The sequence below is a fragment of the Mytilus californianus genome, unplaced genomic scaffold (genome assembly GCF_021869535.1).
Source record: "Mytilus californianus isolate M0D057914Y unplaced genomic scaffold, xbMytCali1.0.p SCAF_13, whole genome shotgun sequence".
Lineage (NCBI taxonomy): Eukaryota > Metazoa > Mollusca > Bivalvia > Mytilida > Mytilidae > Mytilus > Mytilus californianus.
The window spans coordinates 39,808,700-39,830,157 of record NW_026262615.1 but is presented as its reverse complement, the minus strand read 5'-3'; the positions used below and the strand labels follow the sequence as shown (position 1 = coordinate 39,830,157).

The 21,458-nt window shown below is 30.1% G+C and overlaps 1 protein-coding gene across 1 annotated transcript; it reads left to right on the top strand.

Annotated features, from left to right (window-relative positions):
• The first annotated feature begins 1 nt into the window (after position 1).
• Positions 2-20,874, top strand: LOC127723649 (sorting nexin-17-like). Its single transcript, XM_052230373.1, has 15 exons — positions 2-149; positions 2,899-2,973; positions 5,140-5,257; positions 6,056-6,120; positions 7,003-7,113; positions 8,060-8,150; positions 8,929-9,019; positions 9,302-9,371; positions 10,569-10,661; positions 11,375-11,515; positions 12,377-12,448; positions 12,870-12,977; positions 13,639-13,716; positions 14,511-14,612; positions 15,180-20,874. The coding sequence occupies exons 1-15, from the start codon at positions 90-92 to the stop codon at positions 15,261-15,263; spliced, it is 1,359 nt and encodes a 452-aa protein (XP_052086333.1). The 5' UTR covers positions 2-89; the 3' UTR covers positions 15,264-20,874.
• The last annotated feature ends 584 nt before the right edge of the window (positions 20,875-21,458 follow it).

Sequence of the window (21,458 nt, the reverse complement as noted above, 5' to 3'; positions counted from 1 at the left end):
AAAGATGTCAAAGGGGAGGATTCAATATTTTGTTCTGCAAGGAAAACGTGTAAAAACTGTCTCTTGAATGTCTTGACCTTATTTTAACTATGCATTTTTCAATCCCAGATACTTCAGCATTAAAGGACGACAGTGGGACATCCTACACGGTAAAAAACTAGGTGAAACTGAAACAACAACACTCCCAAAATGTTACTCCATGTTGCAATAGGCCTACATGCCAATTGTCATGCAAATGTAAAAAAAAAACGTAAAACACATTTCATCATGTTTCAGAAGGAAAGGCAAGTTTTAAAATGATCAAATTTGACACAACTTGTCTCTTGGCACTACTTTGTTTCCTCATATGGTACACCATTGCTCAAAGTAATTTCCCACACGACACAGTACTTTATATACATGATATATATTTTATGTATGATGATATACTAACAAAGCAGATTTTGCGAATTATATGTGACGGTATTGCTTTCCTTGAGTAGTAGATACTCAGCCAGTCGTAAATTATAATTTATTGAGCTAGGGAATACTTCTTGAGCTCAGACAGTTACAGCCCTTACTTAAAACACAACCCTATATTCTGGGTTTGATTCCAACAGCTGAGAATGTGTAACTTTCTAATGAGAATCATGCTCTGCTTTTCCAAATTGTTTTATAAAACCAAACAACTGATCACTATTTAGTTTCATCAAAGCTTTTTGTCAAAAAAGAATCTTTGTTGTTTTTAGTTGATTTTTGTCACACTCTTGAGTCTGGTTTTATAAAAAAATTCTATTTGATCAAGAATATGAACTGTTATTTTTTTCTATGTACATAGCCAAGAATAATGTATAAATTACAAATTGAACCTAATGAATTACAATATGATGACCAACTGTTATACATGTATGTATGTTTGTGTCACTTGCTCTGTGTGATACGGTAGGCTATATATACACCTCTTTCTTGTTATCTGTGTTGCCAAGAGATATACATTGTACATTGCTGCCACTGCATTGCAATGAGACAAATTTTGTCTATCAGCAAGCTTAAAAACAACTCAAGCTGTCAGATCAAAGTAAGAAAAAAATATCTGTTGGATAGTTGTCGCATTTGGCAATCATAAATAAAGCAATTACTTATTTTATGTTATACAAGTAGCATAAAAAATGAGTTAGTCATTTTATTTAATTGATAAGACATCTCTTTTATTCTTGCATCAAACATGTCAAATATATGTAAAATAATATAGAAGTGATTGGCTAAGTTGTCAAATCGTAATTATTTTTATCATCCTGGACACCTACATGTATATGTTCAAATACAATTAAAGTTAATTGAATCAATTACTGATCAAATTCATGTTCACCAATTTGACTCAAATTCTCATATTTGATTTATAACTATGATAACCTACTAACATGACTAAACCTTATATCCAAATTGTAAAAAGTCTCAAATAAATAATTTATGATGCATGGACTCAATAATATGTATCAGCATTTCGTGTGTATTTTAGTTTAAACGCCATCTAATTAACCATCAAGGTGACCTCTGCAGACTGCATGATGTCATTTAACCTGATAAATAAACTTAAATATAGATATAAATAGATAGTGAACATGTTCAATTGAATTTTTCTTGGTCTGTTTGATTTCATATTACAGGTTAGAAAATATTTTTATCATCGTTTTTACCTGTATAACAATGAGTTTTTGTAGATCGAATCAGTCAACCAAATGGTTTATCCTTGTTTCACTTTCAATATTAACATTCTTTTCCTTTTAATAGCCAAACACAAGTAGTTTATGCACAACCCATCTCTACACCAGGCTTCAGAAATTGGTATGCCAGAGACAGGTTTTGTCTACAAAAGACTCATCAGGAATGCTCGAATCAACAAAGTTGAAAAGGCCAAATAAAGTACGAAGTTGAAGAGCATTGACAACCCAAAATTCCGAAAGGTTTTGCCCAATAAAGCTACAGTAATCTATTCCTGGGGTAGAAAATCCTTAGTATTTTGAAAAATTCAAAAGTGTGTAAACAGTTAGTTTATAATGTGTAAACAGTTGATTTATAATTATGTCCATATCAATGATAATTCATGTCAACACAGAAGAGCTGACTACTGGAATGATAACTCATGTCAACACAGAAGAGCTGACTCCTGGGCTAGTGATATCCTCAGGGCGGAAACCTCTGTGTGAAACATTATATAGTTTATTTTTGTTATTACTATACACTTGATACATGCAGTGGTTCTAAAATCCTATCCATCTCTAGCTAAGGGGTTAGATTGAAGGTCACATGAACAGGAATTCAATGAGGTTGAGTTATTCACTTTCAAGTGAATAATTCATCAGAGATGTTTCTCTGCTTTATTTTGATAAAATTGAACCAAACTGGCTGCTTAAAGCTAATTATTTCACTCTTTCACTTTCGTTAATGATTGAACAATAAAAAAATTGTATTTTAATTTTTTTTATATCTAGTAGCTAATCATGCTAATACCAGGTATACTCCAGGCTTAAAAATTATGTATGCCAGACACAGGTTTCATCTACAAAAGACTCATCAGTGACACTTGACTCAAAGAGTTAAAAAGGCCAAATAAAGTATGAAGGTGAAGATCATTTAAGACCCAAAATTCCAAAAGGTTTTGCCCAATGAAGCTATGGTAATCTATTCCTTGGGTAGAAAATCCTTAGTTTTTTGAAAAATTCAAAAGTGTGTAAACAGTTAATTTATAATTATGACCATATCAATGATAATTCATGTCAACAGAGAAGAACTGACTACTTGGCTGGTGATATCCTCGGGGAGGAAACCTCTGTGTGAAAATTATATGGTTTATTTTTGTTATTACTTTACATCATGTACATGCAGTGGTTCTAAATCATATATATTTTTTTATTTCAGAGTTTTAACGTACATATAAATGGTGTATTCCATTGCTCTGTCAGATACAGCCTACTGAATGCCTTCAATGAAGAGGTAATGATAAAAAAAGAAATGCATTATTATTTAGGGGTCAGCTGAAGCCCTCCTCTGGGTACCAGATCTTTTTGCTGCGTTGAAGACCCATTGTTGGCCTTGGCGGTTTTCTGCTTATTGGTCAGGTTGTTGTCTCTTTGACACTTTCCCGGTTTCAATTTTCTATTCTATTTTTATATATAGGTCAAAATAATCCAAGGAATATGAAATTTATGAACAGTAGTCAAATAGGTATATGTGCATGTCCAACATGCATGACCTGTCATATTTGAAGTACTATGGATTCAGTATTATTTGTGGGGTACCAGTATTTGCAAGGTACCAGTATTTGTGGGGTACCAGTATTTGCGAGGTACCAGTATTTGTGGGGTACCAGTATTTGCGAGGTACCAGTATTTGTGGGTTTCATTCATAATTTTACAAGGAACCAGGAATTACAACATACAAAAAAATTATTATGGACATATGCAGAATTTGTCAAACCATATCAAGCTTCCATGAAAATACAATTTTTTTTTCTCAATCCCTAACAATTGGTTACCAGGAAGAAAAAATGAATTGACAGTTTACTCTGAACAATTAGAACATTAATGTGATAATCCTAGATACTGTTTACTATATCAATATGCTGAGTTGAATAATTTAATGATAACAATTTACAGGAACACATACCACCATACATAAACACATAATTTTAGCTGCCTTTGTGTTAGTTTTACTCCAAAGGGCTGTAAAACCATTCAAACGGGAAAACCAACGGTCTAATCTATATAAAAAATGAGAAACGAGATACACTTATGAACCACATCAACAAACGACAACTATAGAACATCAGATTCCTGACTTAGGACAGGTGCAAACAAATGCAGCGGGTTTAAACGTTTTAATGGTAACAAACCTTCACCCTTTTTCTGAAACAATAGTGTAACATCACAACATAGAAAGACACACTATAAAATATCAACTGAAATAGCTTAACTCAATCAAAGGACATATTAACACCATTGAACATACACTGAACAAATAAATTTGACCTATGACACAATGTAAATACAAAATAAATAAACTAAGGGAAGAATAATAAAAGTAACATGTTATATCGGTAAGAAATGTTAAACAATTAAAGAAAAACAATATGCTCGAACAAAAATACCATCCATTTGCAATAACTTTAAACACAGGTAAATGAAAATATTTTTGTTGTTAGGTATACCTGTACAGTACCAATAGAGAAAGGAAATATTTTTACAAAATAAATAATTTTGAATACAAAATAAATAAACTAAGGGAAGAATAATAAAAGTAACATGTTATATCGGTAAGAAATGTTAAACAATTAAAGAAAAACAATATGCTCGAACAAAAATACCATCCATTTGCAATAACTTTAAACACAGGTAAATGAAAATATTTTTGTTGTTAGGTATACCTGTACAGTACCAATAGAGAAAGGAAATATTTTTACAAAATAAATAATTTTGAATACAAAATAAATAAACTAAGGGAAGAATAATAAAAGTAACATGTTATATCGGTAAGAAATGTTAAACAATTAAAGAAAAACAATATGCTCGAACAAAAATACCATCCATTTGCAATAACTTTAAACACAGGTAAATGAAAATAATTTTGTTGTTAGATATACGTGTACAGTACCAATAGAGAAAGGAAATATTATTACAAAATAAATAATTTTGATGTTCATAGTACGAAATGAAAATTTATAGTTATACCAAACACTTATCAAAGCTGGTATATAGACCAGATATAACCCTGAATAACATTAAATAACAAAAAAGCAATACAATTAGTATCAACAGGTCAAATAAACAAGAAAGTACGATTTGAGAGTACTCACAGTTACTGACAGCTAGTTAAAAGCCAAAACAATTAATAATAAAAAATCATACATCAGAGACTAAAATCAACTAAAACACATCCCAGGGATTTAGTATTTTAACGTCATGGACAGTAAAAGAAGACATGACTAGTGCAATGCCAAAAATAAATGTATCGACAGACAGTAGGAAAGTTAGGAGTTTAAGCTCTTTATAGATCGAAACGAAACTATAAAAGGAACTATAAGTAATGTTCCATTATTAGTAGTAGATTATTTTTTTCAAATTTATTTTTTAAAGCATGAAAATAATCTGTTTTTTACTGCAGCTTAAGAAAGAATTTGGAGCAACAGTATTGCCACCATTCCCACCAAAGAAACTGTTTGGGATGACTCCAGAGAAGTTAGAGGAGAGACGACTTATGCTTGAGAGATATGTTCAGATTGGTTAGATATATTATGTATAATGTAGATTTTACCTCTATATCCATCAAGATTCTAGGTTCCTTCATATGAGATAAAAACATATTGTTTTCAGATTTAAGGCCTACAAAAGTTTTTAATTCTGTGAATTCTGAGATTTTTACAGTGTTTTTTTTAATTATTTTAGAAAATTTAGCTACATAGGGTAAAGTATATTTTGTTGTTGTGTAGAATCTGTTCCTAGCACTTCTTCTGCTTAAACATAATGTGCTTCAGTGAAAGCTTTTACACCCCAATAGAATTACAAGAAGAAGCACTCAATTCTTAAAAATAACGGCATAAATTAGCAATAATTATATTTTATTTTTATTTTTGGTGTTTTAACGCCACTTTTAAGCACCGCTTTTGGACTATTTGGTGGCGGCCAGTTTTTATTGGTGGAGGAAGCTGGAGTGCCCAGGGAAAACCATTGACCTTCAATAGGAAAACTGACAATCATAGTCAATTAAGATTGGAGTCGAGTGCACCCACACGAGCGGGGTTTGGACTCAAATCCTCAGAGTAATAATTATAAAAAAAGTGATAATTTTCTGGTACATAATTAAAAAGATTTCTTTATAAGGAAAGCTTCACTATTTTAAAGTATTATTTTTTAGTTCATAACTGTTTATACATTTTTAAGCCAGTTTTAAAGAAATAAACTGTAACAGGGCAATTTAGGGGTCCCAGTATACTAGAATGGTTTCAAAGACATTGCTCATCTATAAACCAGTAAATTTTATGGTTAATAATATAAATAATGGAATTCATTTTGTTTTTCAGTGAGTCAAGAACCAAGAATAGCAAACTCAGATATATTCAATGGATTTCTCCTCAAGGCACAGCAGGTATAACTAACTAGGTTTATGTTTAGTTGTTGTTGTTTCTCTTATATATTGAAATACTTTTGTTCAATATATAGTGCACATTTTTTTTTTAGAATTACACAAAAAATTTATCAATTTATAAAAAAGTCTGCACAAGTTTTGAAGATGTGAGTTTATCTAATGCTTAAAATCTGCAGTAGAAAAAATTTAGCAAAATTGAATGGTGTACATCAACTGGTACAGAATAGATGTTTTTACACGTGTAAACAAATAAGTCTGCCATTACATAAAGGAAAACAAGTTCCTACAAAATTTTCCGTCACACTATAAAACATATGATGTCAAAATTAAAAAGTGATTGTTACTTGATGTTAGAAGGTTATTTGGAGGCTATTCTAGGGTCATTCCGAGCAAGTTCAGCTAAATACCCTAAAACTTAGTCTAAATGGTATCAGCTGCATCAGAAGAGAAATTAAAATTGTAATTTATAGGATGAATCCAGATAAGATAAAGAGTAATGTCTAGTGACTGGGACTGCTCCATAAGGGAGAGTACTCTAAATTCAGAAATTTTAGGCAAAATTTTAAATTCAATATTCCCTATGTAAAGTTGATCTTCAAATAAGATATTAAAGTAAAGTACAGAAAAAGTATGAAAATAAAACCTCATGAACAGGTTCGCCTGTGAAATTGCAATAATCTCTGTGGAAGTATAGCACTTTGCAGTAAATAAACAATATCAAATGTACTTGAAGTTTTATGATTTAGGCTTAGCAAGATTCAGTAAAGGTATGTTGACCTTGACCATATATTAGTTGTAGAGGATGTCTAAATGTTTTAGCCTGAAAACAGTGATAAAACAGTTCTGTTGTTTCAGACAAATTTGTCTTTTTTAATATAACAGGAAACACAAAAAGAGACATCAGAGGCTGTTACATTAGATGTGTTCCTAATGAATGGTTACAAAATTACTGTAAAAATTATGTCTACAGATCAAACAGAAGATGTTTTGGAGGTATTTAGATTTTACAAAAAAGGCGCAATCAGTCAATTACATGTACATATTAGAAACATAGAAATTTAGGTAATGTTTTTATTAGTACAAAAAAGGTCACGATGAGCATTGCAGTAATTATATCCTTATTCTAGGAAAGGGGACTATATTGCATTCTGCTTTTGTGTGTTTCTGTTCCCCCATTTGTTTTTTTTTTTAACAAATATTTTCATCAAACTTTTCTCAGGCACTGCTGAAAAGAATGACTACATATTTTGTCTACAGCTTGACAGTGATGAGTTGTAATGTATGGACACTTTAAGATTCAACTGACACCTACTTCTTGTTAACTGATACTTTGAATTACAAATGGGGGGTGCTTAGCATTCATTGTATAATATTTCTTTCTTAAAATTAAATCTTCAGTGCAAAAGACTTGATCTTAAAATGTCTTTCTTTAGTTCATAAATTATGTTGTTTACACATTGTCAAAATATTATTAAAGCATTAGTTGCAATTCTCTCACACAAAACTGTCCTAAAACAGGGCGGTCTATTCTGTTGAGTGACTCCCTTCCCAAGGTATTATTAAAAAGCATCCAGGCATAGGGGAAATTTTAGCATGAAAATTAAGGTAGATAGAAAGGCAGGAAATAATATATTTTTCTTTCAAGGAGGGATTTGGCTTTTAAACAAATTTCTCTTCTTAATATAGAAATAAGGAGATGTGGTGTGATTGTCAAAGAGACAGCTATCCATCTGAGTCCAAATGATATGGATGTAAGCAACTGTAGGTCTGTACAGCCTTCAACAATGAGTATAACTCATAACTTATAGTAAGTTATAAAAGACCCTGACCTGACAAAATGTAAAACAATTCAAACGATAAAAGCAGAACTTTAAACATGTGCACAAAAATGAAGTTTTACAACTGTCGACTAATAATTTTTATTTTTGCTATTCAATAGACTGTAGCATCACAACTAGAACTGCCAGAAGAATTTACATATTATTTCACATTATACTTGGTACGGAAAGAAGAGGATGGGGATAATTCTAGTAAGTTTTGGAAAAACTACTTATTACAGTAAATTCAGAAATTTTTGTGTGCATTTGTTGGTGTGATGGGGTATAATTGATAGAAATGCGAGATTAGTTATTGAGATTTCAGGAAATGCTATATATAGATGGTGCTATCCATGTTTGGGATGTGAGAATTAATATATGCCAAATCTATCCTGTGTCAATTTTCACAATAATTATAAAAAGCATTACAAAAATATCAGAATTTACAGCATTTAAATTTTATCTATTATAAAAGATATCATTTTAAAGTTTAAATGTTTACACTCTCTGAAGATAAGTGAGATATATATATACATGTACATGGTCTTTTCATTGACAATAAAAAATAAACTTTTTTTTAGGTATCCTTATTTTAAATTAAATAACAACAAAAACTTTTTTTTTGCAATATTCAAAATCGGTGTTTGTTAACAAGAGAGCTCTTATTCATGTTATTATAGGGTCATTATAAATTATTGATTTCATATATATAGATGCATAGTGTATAAAAATAGATTTGTGCATTCTGCATTTTTGTATTACCATATTGCAAGCCAAAAAGATAAGTAAATATTAAACACGCTTTGTGTAGAAGTTTACATTTTTTTTTATTAAAATTTATGAAATGTTCAAGCTGTCAACTTTTTTTTATCTCTTAAGTAGTACAAGTCTTTTTGTTTTTCAATGATATAACCATTATGTGTTACTGTGGCATCATTTAGCAAAGTTAATCAATGATTTAATCGTATAATATTCCTGTATCTTTTTTCAGTTGTTCGGAAGTTACAAGAATTTGAATCACCTTATATCTCATTGAAATATGCAAACAAGATAGGATCCCATAGAATAGTCCTACGCAAAGGGTATGTGTTTCTGTTTGGCTTATTGTGTATGTCAAGAATTTCTGGATTAAGTTTGAAAAATAGTGCCAATAAAAAAGTTATAAGTTATGCCCCTTGGAAACATTTTTGTGAAATACTGCTTTATAAATGATATAACCCTTGCAGTTATTGAAAGATTTGGATAAAAGCTTTATTGAAGATTTACATCAACAATATTCATATTGAAGTCTGATCCCAAACAAGTAACGGTTTAAAATTCTTTTATGCCTCTTGTAAAATATGATATATATTTTATATTTACAGGTTTTGGGATTTGAGTTATGAAGATGATTTGTTAGAAAATAAAGTTGCAATGAATCTGTTATACGTCCAGGTATGAAATGAAATCAGTATCATGTAACAATAATTATAAATAATGGGGTCCCAACATTTACTGTATTTTTTTCAAAACCCTAAAATTAAGTACTCAAAAAAAGTTAACTCTTTCATTTCTAGGGAGTGAATGGAATGTCAGAAATAACAAATTGAAGAAACCAAGGAATTATTGCTTTATTCATAAGTCTTGAAAATGAAGATCCATAAATGTAATTACTTTGACTGTGTGAAAAAAGATACAAAAAATATTTTTGCAGATGTGCCTTAATTTGTACAATCAATGTGTAGGAACTGTGTTTTAAACCTCGCTTATGTCATGAATTTTTCAAAAAATAAATATATCAGTAACCATATTTTGTTGTACGGTAATCCCTTTCAAAAAGCTCAAATCACATTTTCATGATGTCTAGGTGCAAACTTATTCAAAAGGTTTTATTTTTTTAAAGATTGAAGAAGTAGATTTGATAAGGCCTCAATATGGCCTCTATTACTATCTAAAATTTAAAATAAAAATTCATTGGCAATAATAAAAATAATTCATCGGTAAAACAATGAATAGATAGGGAAAAGGTTTTTTGTTGAAAATTTCCATATGAGGATTCATTTCATAAAGTCACTAATAGCACAAATATTTTTTTCTTAAGGAAATTTAATGAAAACATGTCAATTTCCAACATCAAAGGACCTGAAACATAATGTGCATGCATTGAACATGTTGACAAAAAAGATCTTTTTACATTGTTCATGATTTATAACAAATTATTTATTTGACTTGAATAGTAAGTTGAATCATGCACTCTGTTTCCTGGACCTAAATGAGGTTGATATCCAGATTTTCTTAACTTTCACAAAATATTTTGGGTGTAAATGTCAATGCTTCATAAGAAATGCTTGACAGAGAAGATTTCTATTTCACTTTCTTACAATCCTATTCATCAACTGACATACTTGTTATATTGAAACACTTAATATTTGGGGCCAAAATGGGCTCTTATGGAACTTACTTCTTACGAAAATGGATAATTTAGTTAAATTTAGCCAAATTATTGCATACAGACCATTATGAAAAATTTCTCACTTTACAATGTACAGCTGGGTTGAAAATAAAAGGGACATATATAGTTGTTCGTTTTTTTGTGCTACATTGCATATGTCAATTTTTTAAAGAGTTTTATTTTAAAATATTTATATATAGGCTGTAAATGATATAGAAAGGTCATGGACATTGGGAACAAAAGAACAACTTAAACATTTAGCAACTTTACAGCAAAGAGGTTCAAAAAGGGAGGTAAGTATACCGAAAGACTCTACAGAAATAAACACACAAGTACAAGCGAACTTAAGTGTTGCAAAATATTCAGTAGATTTTTTCACAAAATAACCTTAAGAATTTAATTTATCATAAGTTACATACACAGCATTACTGAAGAGACATTTATTGTTAAAATGCACATCTGGTGCAGTAAAATTGATGACAATATTGTTGTTACAAATAATTTTTACTTACATGTTTGCAGGATTTTGCTCTTGTAAAACTTTATAAGAAAAAATCTCAAACAGAAAAGCCAACATTTGCTTCCCTAATACTGTGTTAACTATAAAATAGAAGCTTGCCTTATCTATTAGTGGAATTTTTTGTATACTGTAAATTCAAAAATTAATGTGTGCATTTATTATTGGTAATCACTGATTACTGCTCAAAATGGGAGGTCTTTTGCAATTGCAAAAAAATTTACAGGACTATCACTACCGAAATCATTAATTGGAGTTAATATTATTGCAAATCTGATACTGTCCCATTTTTCTCATGTATAAATAATAATAAAAACATTTCAAAAATTTCTGAGTTTTCAGCATTTCATTTTGATTTTTCCAAGTATGGATTAAGTTTAGAATAATCTTTATATTTTATTTTAAAAAAACACTAACAGATTTACACAAATAATATCATTATTATTATTTGTTTTGTAATGTTTGCTAATATTTTCCACTTTTTTCCAGTACCTTCGGTTAGTGAGGACCTTCAAGTACTATGGTTACATACAGTTTAAGCCTTGTATTACAGACTACCCACAGGCTGATTCTCGGGTGTTGATTTGTACAGGGGGAAGGGAATTAAACTTCAGAATACAGATGGCAGCAGTAAGTATTTGAACCTATATGGAAGCCAATATTGCTATTTTAATTTGCATTTTAGGAAAACAAACTTCTGATTACGTTAACCTTTTTCAAAGCATTAACTTAAGCACTTGTTGGTTGGTAATCTTGACTAACCAATGACTTTTTGTTACAAAATTAATAGAATTAACAATTGTTGTTTCTTTATGCCCCCGCTGTAGCGTAGGGGCATTTAGTTTTACCCTTGTCCATCTGTAAGTTTGTCCGTCCGTACGTCCCAAAATTGGTTTCCGTTCTCTAACTTTAGTTTGCCTCAACCAAATGTTATGAATCTTATACACATTGCTTATTACCACAAAACACAGATCCAGTTTGAATGTTGGTAGTGTCACTTTTACCATTCTGTAGTAATTTTTCATTCTAAAGTATTAGTATTTAAAAATTCTTTAGTAAAATTATATAGCTAATTATTTGCTTAAAGTCAATAATACCGTATTTACAAATTGAAGCACATAGATGCAGTGGAAAATCAACCAATTAGGGACTACATGGGAAATGAATTTAAACAAATGCTGTCATAATATGCTGGACAATCTCATTGCTAGCCTTGAGAGTTCTCTGGATCTACTTTGCACAGTATTAGAAAAGTTAATATTTCGCTCATTTCCAAAGTGTGGTGATCCTAAATTTAGTGTGAAATTAAACATTAGATCTTGGCAATGATCTTCATACATATCACTATGATAAGTAGGAATTGAAAACTGAAATAATTATCTTTACATTTTATGAAATAGAAGAAGATTCTGTATGAAAGCCCAAATTTTATTTGTTTGATAAATTATATCATTGGTAAAATATCTAATCTGCATTTTGCTTGAATTTCAGAATTCTGTAAAAGAAGGTAGTTTTAAAATCACCAGAATAAAGTGTTGGAGAATAACCAGTTCAGTGCCCAAGGTAATTATTGTTGTTGTATATCTTGTCAAGTGTGTCTATTTTTTAAAATAAACAGATCATTTATTATGGTGTCATGAAATTCATTTCAGTTACACATTTTTCTTATATGAAACATACTGTAAATTCAGAAATTATTGGGATGTTTTTATTAATGCAGAAAATGCAAGAGTATCAGGTTCGCACAAAATAAAAACTTGCATTTTTGATTTCAGTAGTGATTTTTCTTCACGAAAGGTTAGCAGTCGCAATATTTAAATCTCACATTTTTACAAGTAGCAGTGATTCACAATAATATATGCACACATTAATTTCTGATTTTACAGTATTGATATCTTATTAAAAACACTAGTGACTTCTTCCTTTGTCATGTTTTTACATGTATATGTGTAAAAAAGTCTTTAGTAACTATACTTATTTATAGTTTGCTGAGAGAAATGGTGAGAGTACAAAACCTCCACAGATGGAACTGGCTTTTGAATATTTGATGTCAAGAGATTGTTTACAGTGGATTAGTATCAAAACAGATCAGGTAGGAATTACACTATCTCCAAATGCTCAGTCAGAAATGGGTGTGATAGCAATGTCACTCAGACCTGCCAACTATTCCGCTTTATGAGGGATATCCCCCATGATAGGTGTTGACCTGACCCGTATATAACTCAATTGTGTAGACTAAATACATTAAAACAGGCATTCAGAATAGTAAAAAATACATTTAAACACATGTGTACTCATTCAAAACTATACATGTTCTAATTAAGTACACTAATGATATGTATAGGTATGCATTAGGTCCTCTTATGCTTAAAATCCCCCATGGAGATTTTGAAAAGTTGGCAGGTATGGTCCCTTATAGAATAATGCATTCTGGGTATAACTGTCAAAAGCAGATTCCAATGAATTTTGATTGGTTAGAATTGTTCTAGACAATGTGTAATCAACCAAAGGCAAAATTTTATTACCATTTCAGTTTATTAACAATGCAATTACCCACAAAATCCTTTTATAATCAGAAATGGTGAAATATACACTGGACCAATAGCCAGTGAGTATCAATTTTGATTACATTGTATGTCTTTCTAGTTTTTGTAAATCTATGGCTTTGAACATATGTATCTGTTTTACTATTTTTCTGATATACAACCCCTCCTGAATCCACCACTGTATATACAATATCTATATCTTTTCAGGCAATATTAATGAGTATGTGTTTACAGTCCATGGTCGATGAACTTATCTCACAAAAACAAGGCAGAAAAATCAAACGAGTAAGTTTGTAATTTGAAGTTGATATCTTATCTTTTTTTGTACTTTTGTAATAATTAATGTACATTTAAGGAGTATACCTGTGAGATAAGTCTTTAAATCAGTAGTGCGTTTGTTATAGGCGTTTTTATCGATAAAATTGAGAATGGAAACAGGGAATGTGTCAAAGAGACAACAACCTGACCAAAGAGCAGAAAACAGCGCAAGGCCACCAATGGGTCTTCAACACAGCAAGAAAATCCCGCACCCAGTGGGCTTTAGCTGGCCCTTAAACAAAAATGTATACTGGTTCAGAGAAAATGGACGTCACACTAAACTTCTAAACATATAAATGAACCAAAGTTAAAACAACATACAAGACTAACAAAGGCCAGAGGTTCCTAACTTTATCAATGCATTTTAAGAATTCATGTGACACAGAAATAAAACAATAAATAATATATAAGTCTTTTATAGTCCTAATTCCAATTTTCAAGAGCGTTAAACAATTCTTTGATGTAATGTGTAAGCAGAATTTATGAGGAACCTAACAAATAAAATTGAGGATGGAAATGGGGAATATGTCAAAGAGACTAACAACCCGACCAAAGAGCAGACAACACTATTTCTGAACAATGTTCTTTTTATTATGAATAGTGAATATGAATAAAAGGAGATGTGGGGTATGTATACATTAATTGGACAGTAATTATAACCCAACAACACAAAAAACATAAAACATTTGGAAGTTAATATACGGTTTTCAAATTAAACATTTGGTTCATGCATTTTACTATTTTCATGTTCTTTGTTTCAGCCACATGATAGATCAAAAGGTACAGCGAAGAAAGTGCAGCTGAAGAGGGATAATAGTTATGGCATGGGTTTGGCACAGTCATCCTTACCTAGTCCAGAGGAGGTCAGGCATTTCTAAATATTTTTTTAAATTATAATTGAAAAGAAAAGATACAGTGTATTTATTTATGACACAAGGTCTTTCCACACAGTAGATACACTGAACTTTTGCACACAGAACAAAATCTTTTCACACACTAGATAAAATCTCTTTATACATTCACACACTGAACAAAATATTTTCACACACTATAGACAAAATCTCTTTATACACTCACACACTAAATAAAATATCTTCACACATTAGACAAAATCTCTTCACCCACTGAACAAAATATTTTCACAAACTAGGTAAAATGTCTCCACACACCAGATAAAGTCTCTTCACACACAAGACAAAATCTCTTCACACACAATACAAAATCTCTTCACACACTAGACAAAATCTCTTCACACACACTAGACAAAATCTCTTCACATACTGAACAAAATATCTTCACACACTAGACAAAGTCTCTTCACACACTAGACAAAAATATATTATCATCCTTAATATGCTGTGTAATATTTGTTATTGGAGAGAACTGCCACCAATTAATCCAATAATTTCAATTTAATTTTCATTTTACAGGAAGCTAAAGGAAATGGGAAAAATGACAAGAAAGGTGTTGTGACGAACGATGCTTTTAGTACGATTGGTGACGATGATTTATAATCAGATTACAGCAATATGCAAATTGTGTTCTCCAGTTATAGATTTAACAGAAACCAAAGATTATGAAGGAGAAAGACAAAATTCAGTCATAAACTTGCCATAGAACCTGTTGTTATAGAAGTCCATCTGTTAGACTCCATAGAAATGCAGTTAAACATTTTGATAGTGTTTTTCATTAGGTGCACATTCTTCTTTATACTAATGACCAACCACTATAATTGATGTAATCTATTGACCACCCCTGTATTAGAGGTTTAATGATACAGTAGAAATATTTTAAGTATTATTTGCAATATTTTAGGAAATGTTTGATACATACTGCAGTTCTTTTTGTAAAAAAAAATATTTTCCCTACATTTCCGTAAGTGAAATTCAAAAATTCAAAATGAGACGTAAAGAAAAAAATGAAGTGAAACTGATTTTATTTTCTTTGAACAAATTGTTTGTGTTTGTTGAAACAGCATTAATACAATATTAAAAGTGTCTTTCTAGTGTTTAAACATATTTGAATACTGATTGTAAGCAGACGTCTTTCTACTGTTAATGATAAATTAGGAAAATTACCACTTTCGGCGTGTTTATTCCTCTTCCCTTTATATTATTATACTACCTGTGTTTATGTTAGTTATGTCCCCTTGTTACTTAATGTGCATTTTGTATCCACAACTCCTCTTAAACTAGGGACTTGCTTTAATCAAATTTTCAAAAATTCTGCAGTACTTAATGGCATTGAGCCCCACCTATTTTATTTTTGAGATTTCCATATTTATGTAAATAGGTTATTAGAGGTATTAAGTTAAATAAGTTAAAAAAAATTTCCAGTTTTCATCATTTTTCAATTTCACTGATACTTTAATTAAGAAATATAGTCATGTGGTGGATGATATTTATTTCAAACTTTGAGAATTTGTATGCCCCTGCCGTAGCGGAGGGGGCATTAAGTGTTACCCTTGTCTGTGCATCCCAAAATTAGTTTCCGTTCTCTAACTTTAGTTTGCCTCAACCAAATGTTATGAAACTTATACACAATGCTCATTACCACAAAACAAGATCAAGTTCGAATTTGGGTTGCGTTTCTTTTATCGTTCTTGAGTTATGTCCCTTTATAATTTTATATGCAAGCAGGGGCTTCATCTGTGTCCCATGGACACATTCTCCATTTCTTTTTTTTTCAACTTACAAACTGACTTTCTCTGAATTTTTTTGTCTGTATAATGCTTCCATGTACATTTCTTATGCCTAATACTATGATGGATACTATAGATAGTTTTCAATATGACATAATTTCTAAATCCCAATTTCTGGAAGTGTCAATTTAACTTGTAATTCTAAAGGTTGATCCACCAAAACTGCCAATATTTTGATATATATACACTGTATTTGTTCACAAGTATTCCTCACAATAATCATGCATAGCACATTTCATATGAAACTTGCGTGACTTGCAGTGCACATGAATTTTATATAGAAAATAAATGTTAAATCCATTCTAAATTTTTTTTTTAAATAATGCTAATTATTATACATTTGATTGGTCAATATTCAACTTAAAATGAGGAAATAATTATTATTTTTTTTAAATTTCATATTGTGTTATATATCAAACTATTGTTAAAGTAAATTTCACATGAAATTGATGCAATATTCTATTGGCCAATCTTACTGTTGTGTAAACAAATGCAATATTTATGTATATAGATTTATTGTAAATATCATACAGAGGCTCTATTCACAAAAAATCTTATGAGTAAAGATAGTCATAAGTCATGAACATTTCAGTATATTTTATGATCAAATTTAATCGTAAGATTTTTTATAAAAAGAGTTGCAGGACTTTTGTTATTGTAATTTGTTTTCATTATTGTTTTACGTATCTCCCACCTTTTGAATGTACATGTATGTAGAAATGTTAAAGTACATTTCGACCAGTAATAATGTTTTTTTTAAATAATGTGGATTCATTTATTTTCCTGGATTCAAATATTCCTGGATTGGAAAAAAATTATGGTTTCTGAATCTATAATTTTTTTTCAATCCACGAATATTGAATCTTGAATCCAAGAAAATAAATGAAAAAACAGTTTACATTATGCAACATTTGAAAAGATATGAAAATTTTTTAATCAAGCATCAAATTTTGATATCTAGAAGTAAATATAAAATAATCTATATTAAAATTGCATAATAATATGGATTAGGCAAATGATAAGAGTTTAGAAAAGATAAAAGGGCTCCATCTACAATTTTGGATAACAAAGATGGCGGACAATAAACAAACATTGGAAAATCAAGTTTTTTTTCTTGTTTCTTGCTTATAGTACATCCTGTCAAGCAATTTTAATTTTGGAGTAGAATACCACGGACAAATCAGTTCCGAATTCAGGGATTACATGTTTTGTATTTCGTCAACTATCGGGTTGTGTACATTTGGATCCAGAATTTTTCAAAAATCATTTGGCGACATTGGGGAATTTTACTGAAAATAGACGGCAACATAAACTTCTCCCTGGAGCTTCTCTAGAGCGTAGTGGATAGTCCTAGGGTGACATAGTCGCTCACTTCCCCTAGTGTGGTGACCCCTGGTTTTGTAAAATATTTAATTTCATGGTTTTGCCAAAGTCTGCATATAAGCTTATAGAAAATGTTTACTTCGTTGGACATTATATTTGGTATCCATACTAACAAAATTTGTCAAAATTGGTATTTTATTTATAACGAATAATAATAAATTCACAGTAAGTTTGCCTTTATGACTTTGGACATGAGGAACTGTGTTACTGGCCTTGAATGTATTTGAAGATCCAGGTGGTTTAATAGTAAAATATTGAAATTATGAATTGTAGTAAATGTTTTATTGTTTCTTTACTTTATAAAAATTTTTATAATTATGTTGTTATCATTAAATTCCATTTTGTTATTTTTAAAATGTTTAAAAAATGTAGATATCAATATGTATAGTAGATAACAGAAAAAGTTATTTGAAAGTTACTTTAACTAAAGCCCTACAGAAGGATGAGGGTCTGGATGAGGTTCATATTATAGAGAATAATGGGCAAAAAGCACTTCATAAGCTTTAAAAAAAAGATTAGTGAAAAATAGGCCAAAGATTAAATATTATTGGTTATGTTTATAGAATAATGGGGGCTAAAATATAAAGCATACAGAATAATAGACAAAAAAATAAAGAATTGAGGTAAAATCTAGAATACAGAAATGAAGACCCCCCTTCCAGACCCAAGAGGATTTGCCTCTAATTATTATTTTATTTAATGCACGGGAAATTTATGTGTGTGTTTTTCCAGTATACACAACTGATAATGTTATTTTTGAAACATTACCATTATACTGATATTTATTATATACTTAGTAGTAAATACAGATAGATTGTATGTGTAATATAATCATTGGCAAGCGTGCTGTATCAGCCACCCGTGATGATATCGATATCAGCACGGTTGCAAAGGCTTTATCACACCTTTAATCTGTATGACGTCACATCATCGATTGCAGTCACTGTTGCAAACCCTAATCTGTATGACGTCATGTCAAACCTATTATCTGTATGACGTCATTTCAAACCTCCTTATCTGTATGATGTCATGTCACATAAAAAGCATTTACGGGAGGTATATGTATATAATAAAGTGTATATGATATGGCTTTTTCAATATCACACACCGTATCAACCCTCAAGCAGATTTTTTGCTTGCAAAAAGTGAATATAAAGAAATTAAGAAAAGTAATTTTGCAAAAATTAGAAAATAATCCTGAAAATAAATATATATGACAAAACGGTATGGGTTTTCTCATTGTTGAAGGCTGTACGGTTGCCTATAATTGCTTACATCCACTTCATTTGAACTTTGGTGGATAGTTGTCTCTTTGGCATTTTATATTAGTAAAGACAGTTCAGCAACAAATATTTTAAATTTTATATTCAAACTAAACTATACTTCAAAACATAACAATGAATTATTGTAACAAAGTAAATAAACCATGAGGTGCAATTTTAGTTGAATATAATAAATGTTAGAAATTTTTTTTTTTAGAAATAGAAATATCAAGATAACTTTTGGCTAGAATGATAGCAAATCATGGAGTTGTCTCCCCTTAATTGTTAATTTGTAATCCATTTCAACCAAATCATATCTTGAAATACCAGAACCCTATTGCAAACAAATGTTTCATTTGGTGCACCATTATACATCCTACTCTTAAATTGATGTAAAGTTGAGTGGGTTTTTGTTTGTCATGTTGTCACCACTGCCTGATTCTTAGGCAGATTGTCAATTAATATCAACACAATGTGAAGACTTGGAACTTTAACATATATATAGCACAAAAGTTTCAAAGATTTAGTATTATTACTTAGTCGTAAAAAGGGCCAGTTACATACATACATACATACATATTTGTTATAACTCATTGTTATTCATTTAAATATATCCATTTATTGTCTGTATGCCTGGTGCGATAAAATTGTTTTATAGTGATGGCCAAAAATGCTAGTTTATCATTATCACTGTAGATTTCATGCAAAAGCACAAGTTGTTTTGTTTTTTTTATTTTTTTTTATTTTCTGTTCATTTTTTTTCAAAACTTCAACACCGAATGCAAGTATCACTTTTCACTAATAGTCATATATAAAGTTGAAATCATTCTTTAAGATTTGATTTTAAAGTTGGAAAAAACATATTTAAAACCAAAATTGCTCTGTTTTTTTCTTTCTTTCTCTTTTTTCAGAAAATCTTGCGAGAGAAATGTTTTGTACATACTTGTTGCTGAATACTTCAATTGAAATTATTTTTGTCTGAACAAAATATATTTTAAATTCATACATATGGCTGACCCAAAAATATCTGTAAATGAATGGTTTTGTGCCAAAAAAATCTTTATATGTACATTCCGTTTTTTCCACACCTGTGATTTTTGTTATTTATTGAATGCTTTATAGGGCTTAAAAATCATGGCTTTTTAATTTTTGCAGCAGATTTTTTTTCTGTTTGAAGATGACCATAATTAAAAAAGACAGAGGATTTTCTGTGTAATTTTAGACCATTAGGTCAACTAAAGTTGATAAAAAGATTCTCATACTATGGTAGGTACTAGGGGTCCAACAAACTTTTTTTTTTTGGGGGGGGGGGGGTACTGATTATTCTTTAAATGAAAAAGGGCAAATGCATTTTTGATGAGATTTCAATCAAATGCAAGGGGAATGTAAACAAAAAAATCAGTGAAGTTTAGCAAATACTACTTTGAAGTTTGAACTTTGAGCTTTGAACCTTGAACTTTGACCTTTGAACCTTTTTGCATGAGAATCTTTCAATTTTGTTTACTTGACCTCATTTTTGTTATATTTAACTGTGATTATGTTTATAGTATGAATCAAAATTATTGTTGTATTTGTTTTCCTTCTAACAGATTCTGTGTTACACATTTTTTTTTATATGTATATATTGTTTATGCTACTATTAATGATATTAATTTTGTAAAGAGGAAATGGGTACGGATATAAATCTGCATATAAAAGAAGTAGATAGATTTAAGAAAGCTGAAGATAGTTAACATTATCTAGTAGTTTGCTAGAATAAACATGTGTTTTATCTAGGGATATTTATTGTTGTTTCTTTTGTTACATTTCTCGGTAAATGTATTGGTTTGAATTTAGTACAAATATTCTACAAAGAAATTTCATTAAGGAAACAAAGTATGAAATGTGCAAACATTATGTAGTTTCATATTAGATTAGAAATGTTTAATTTCTGAAGAATTTTGAGTGTTGTATTAAAGGATAGTCAGTAACTCATATCGGTTAATAACCTTAGAAGAGTAAAGTTATCCCAGTGACTGATTCAAGAAGAGTTAAAGTTAAGTCATGAGTGGCTGACCTCAGAATAGTAAAGTCATCCTAGTTTCTGACCTTAGAAGCCATTTGTTACTGACCCATATTCTTTAATTATTGACAATGCCAAAAGTATTAAAAAATTTAAATACCCTAGTCACTGGAAACACAAGATATTCTAAAAAAATATTTCTTAATCTTTTTAAAAAATTCTGTATACCTATTCGTAGGATATTTTTAAATGACAAATACTGAGATTCGGGGTTCACTTCTGACAAAGAATTCAAACAAAAGTAACTTCCCCACACAAATTATGATTTCTTTGGAAAATGCCTGTACCAAGGAATATGACA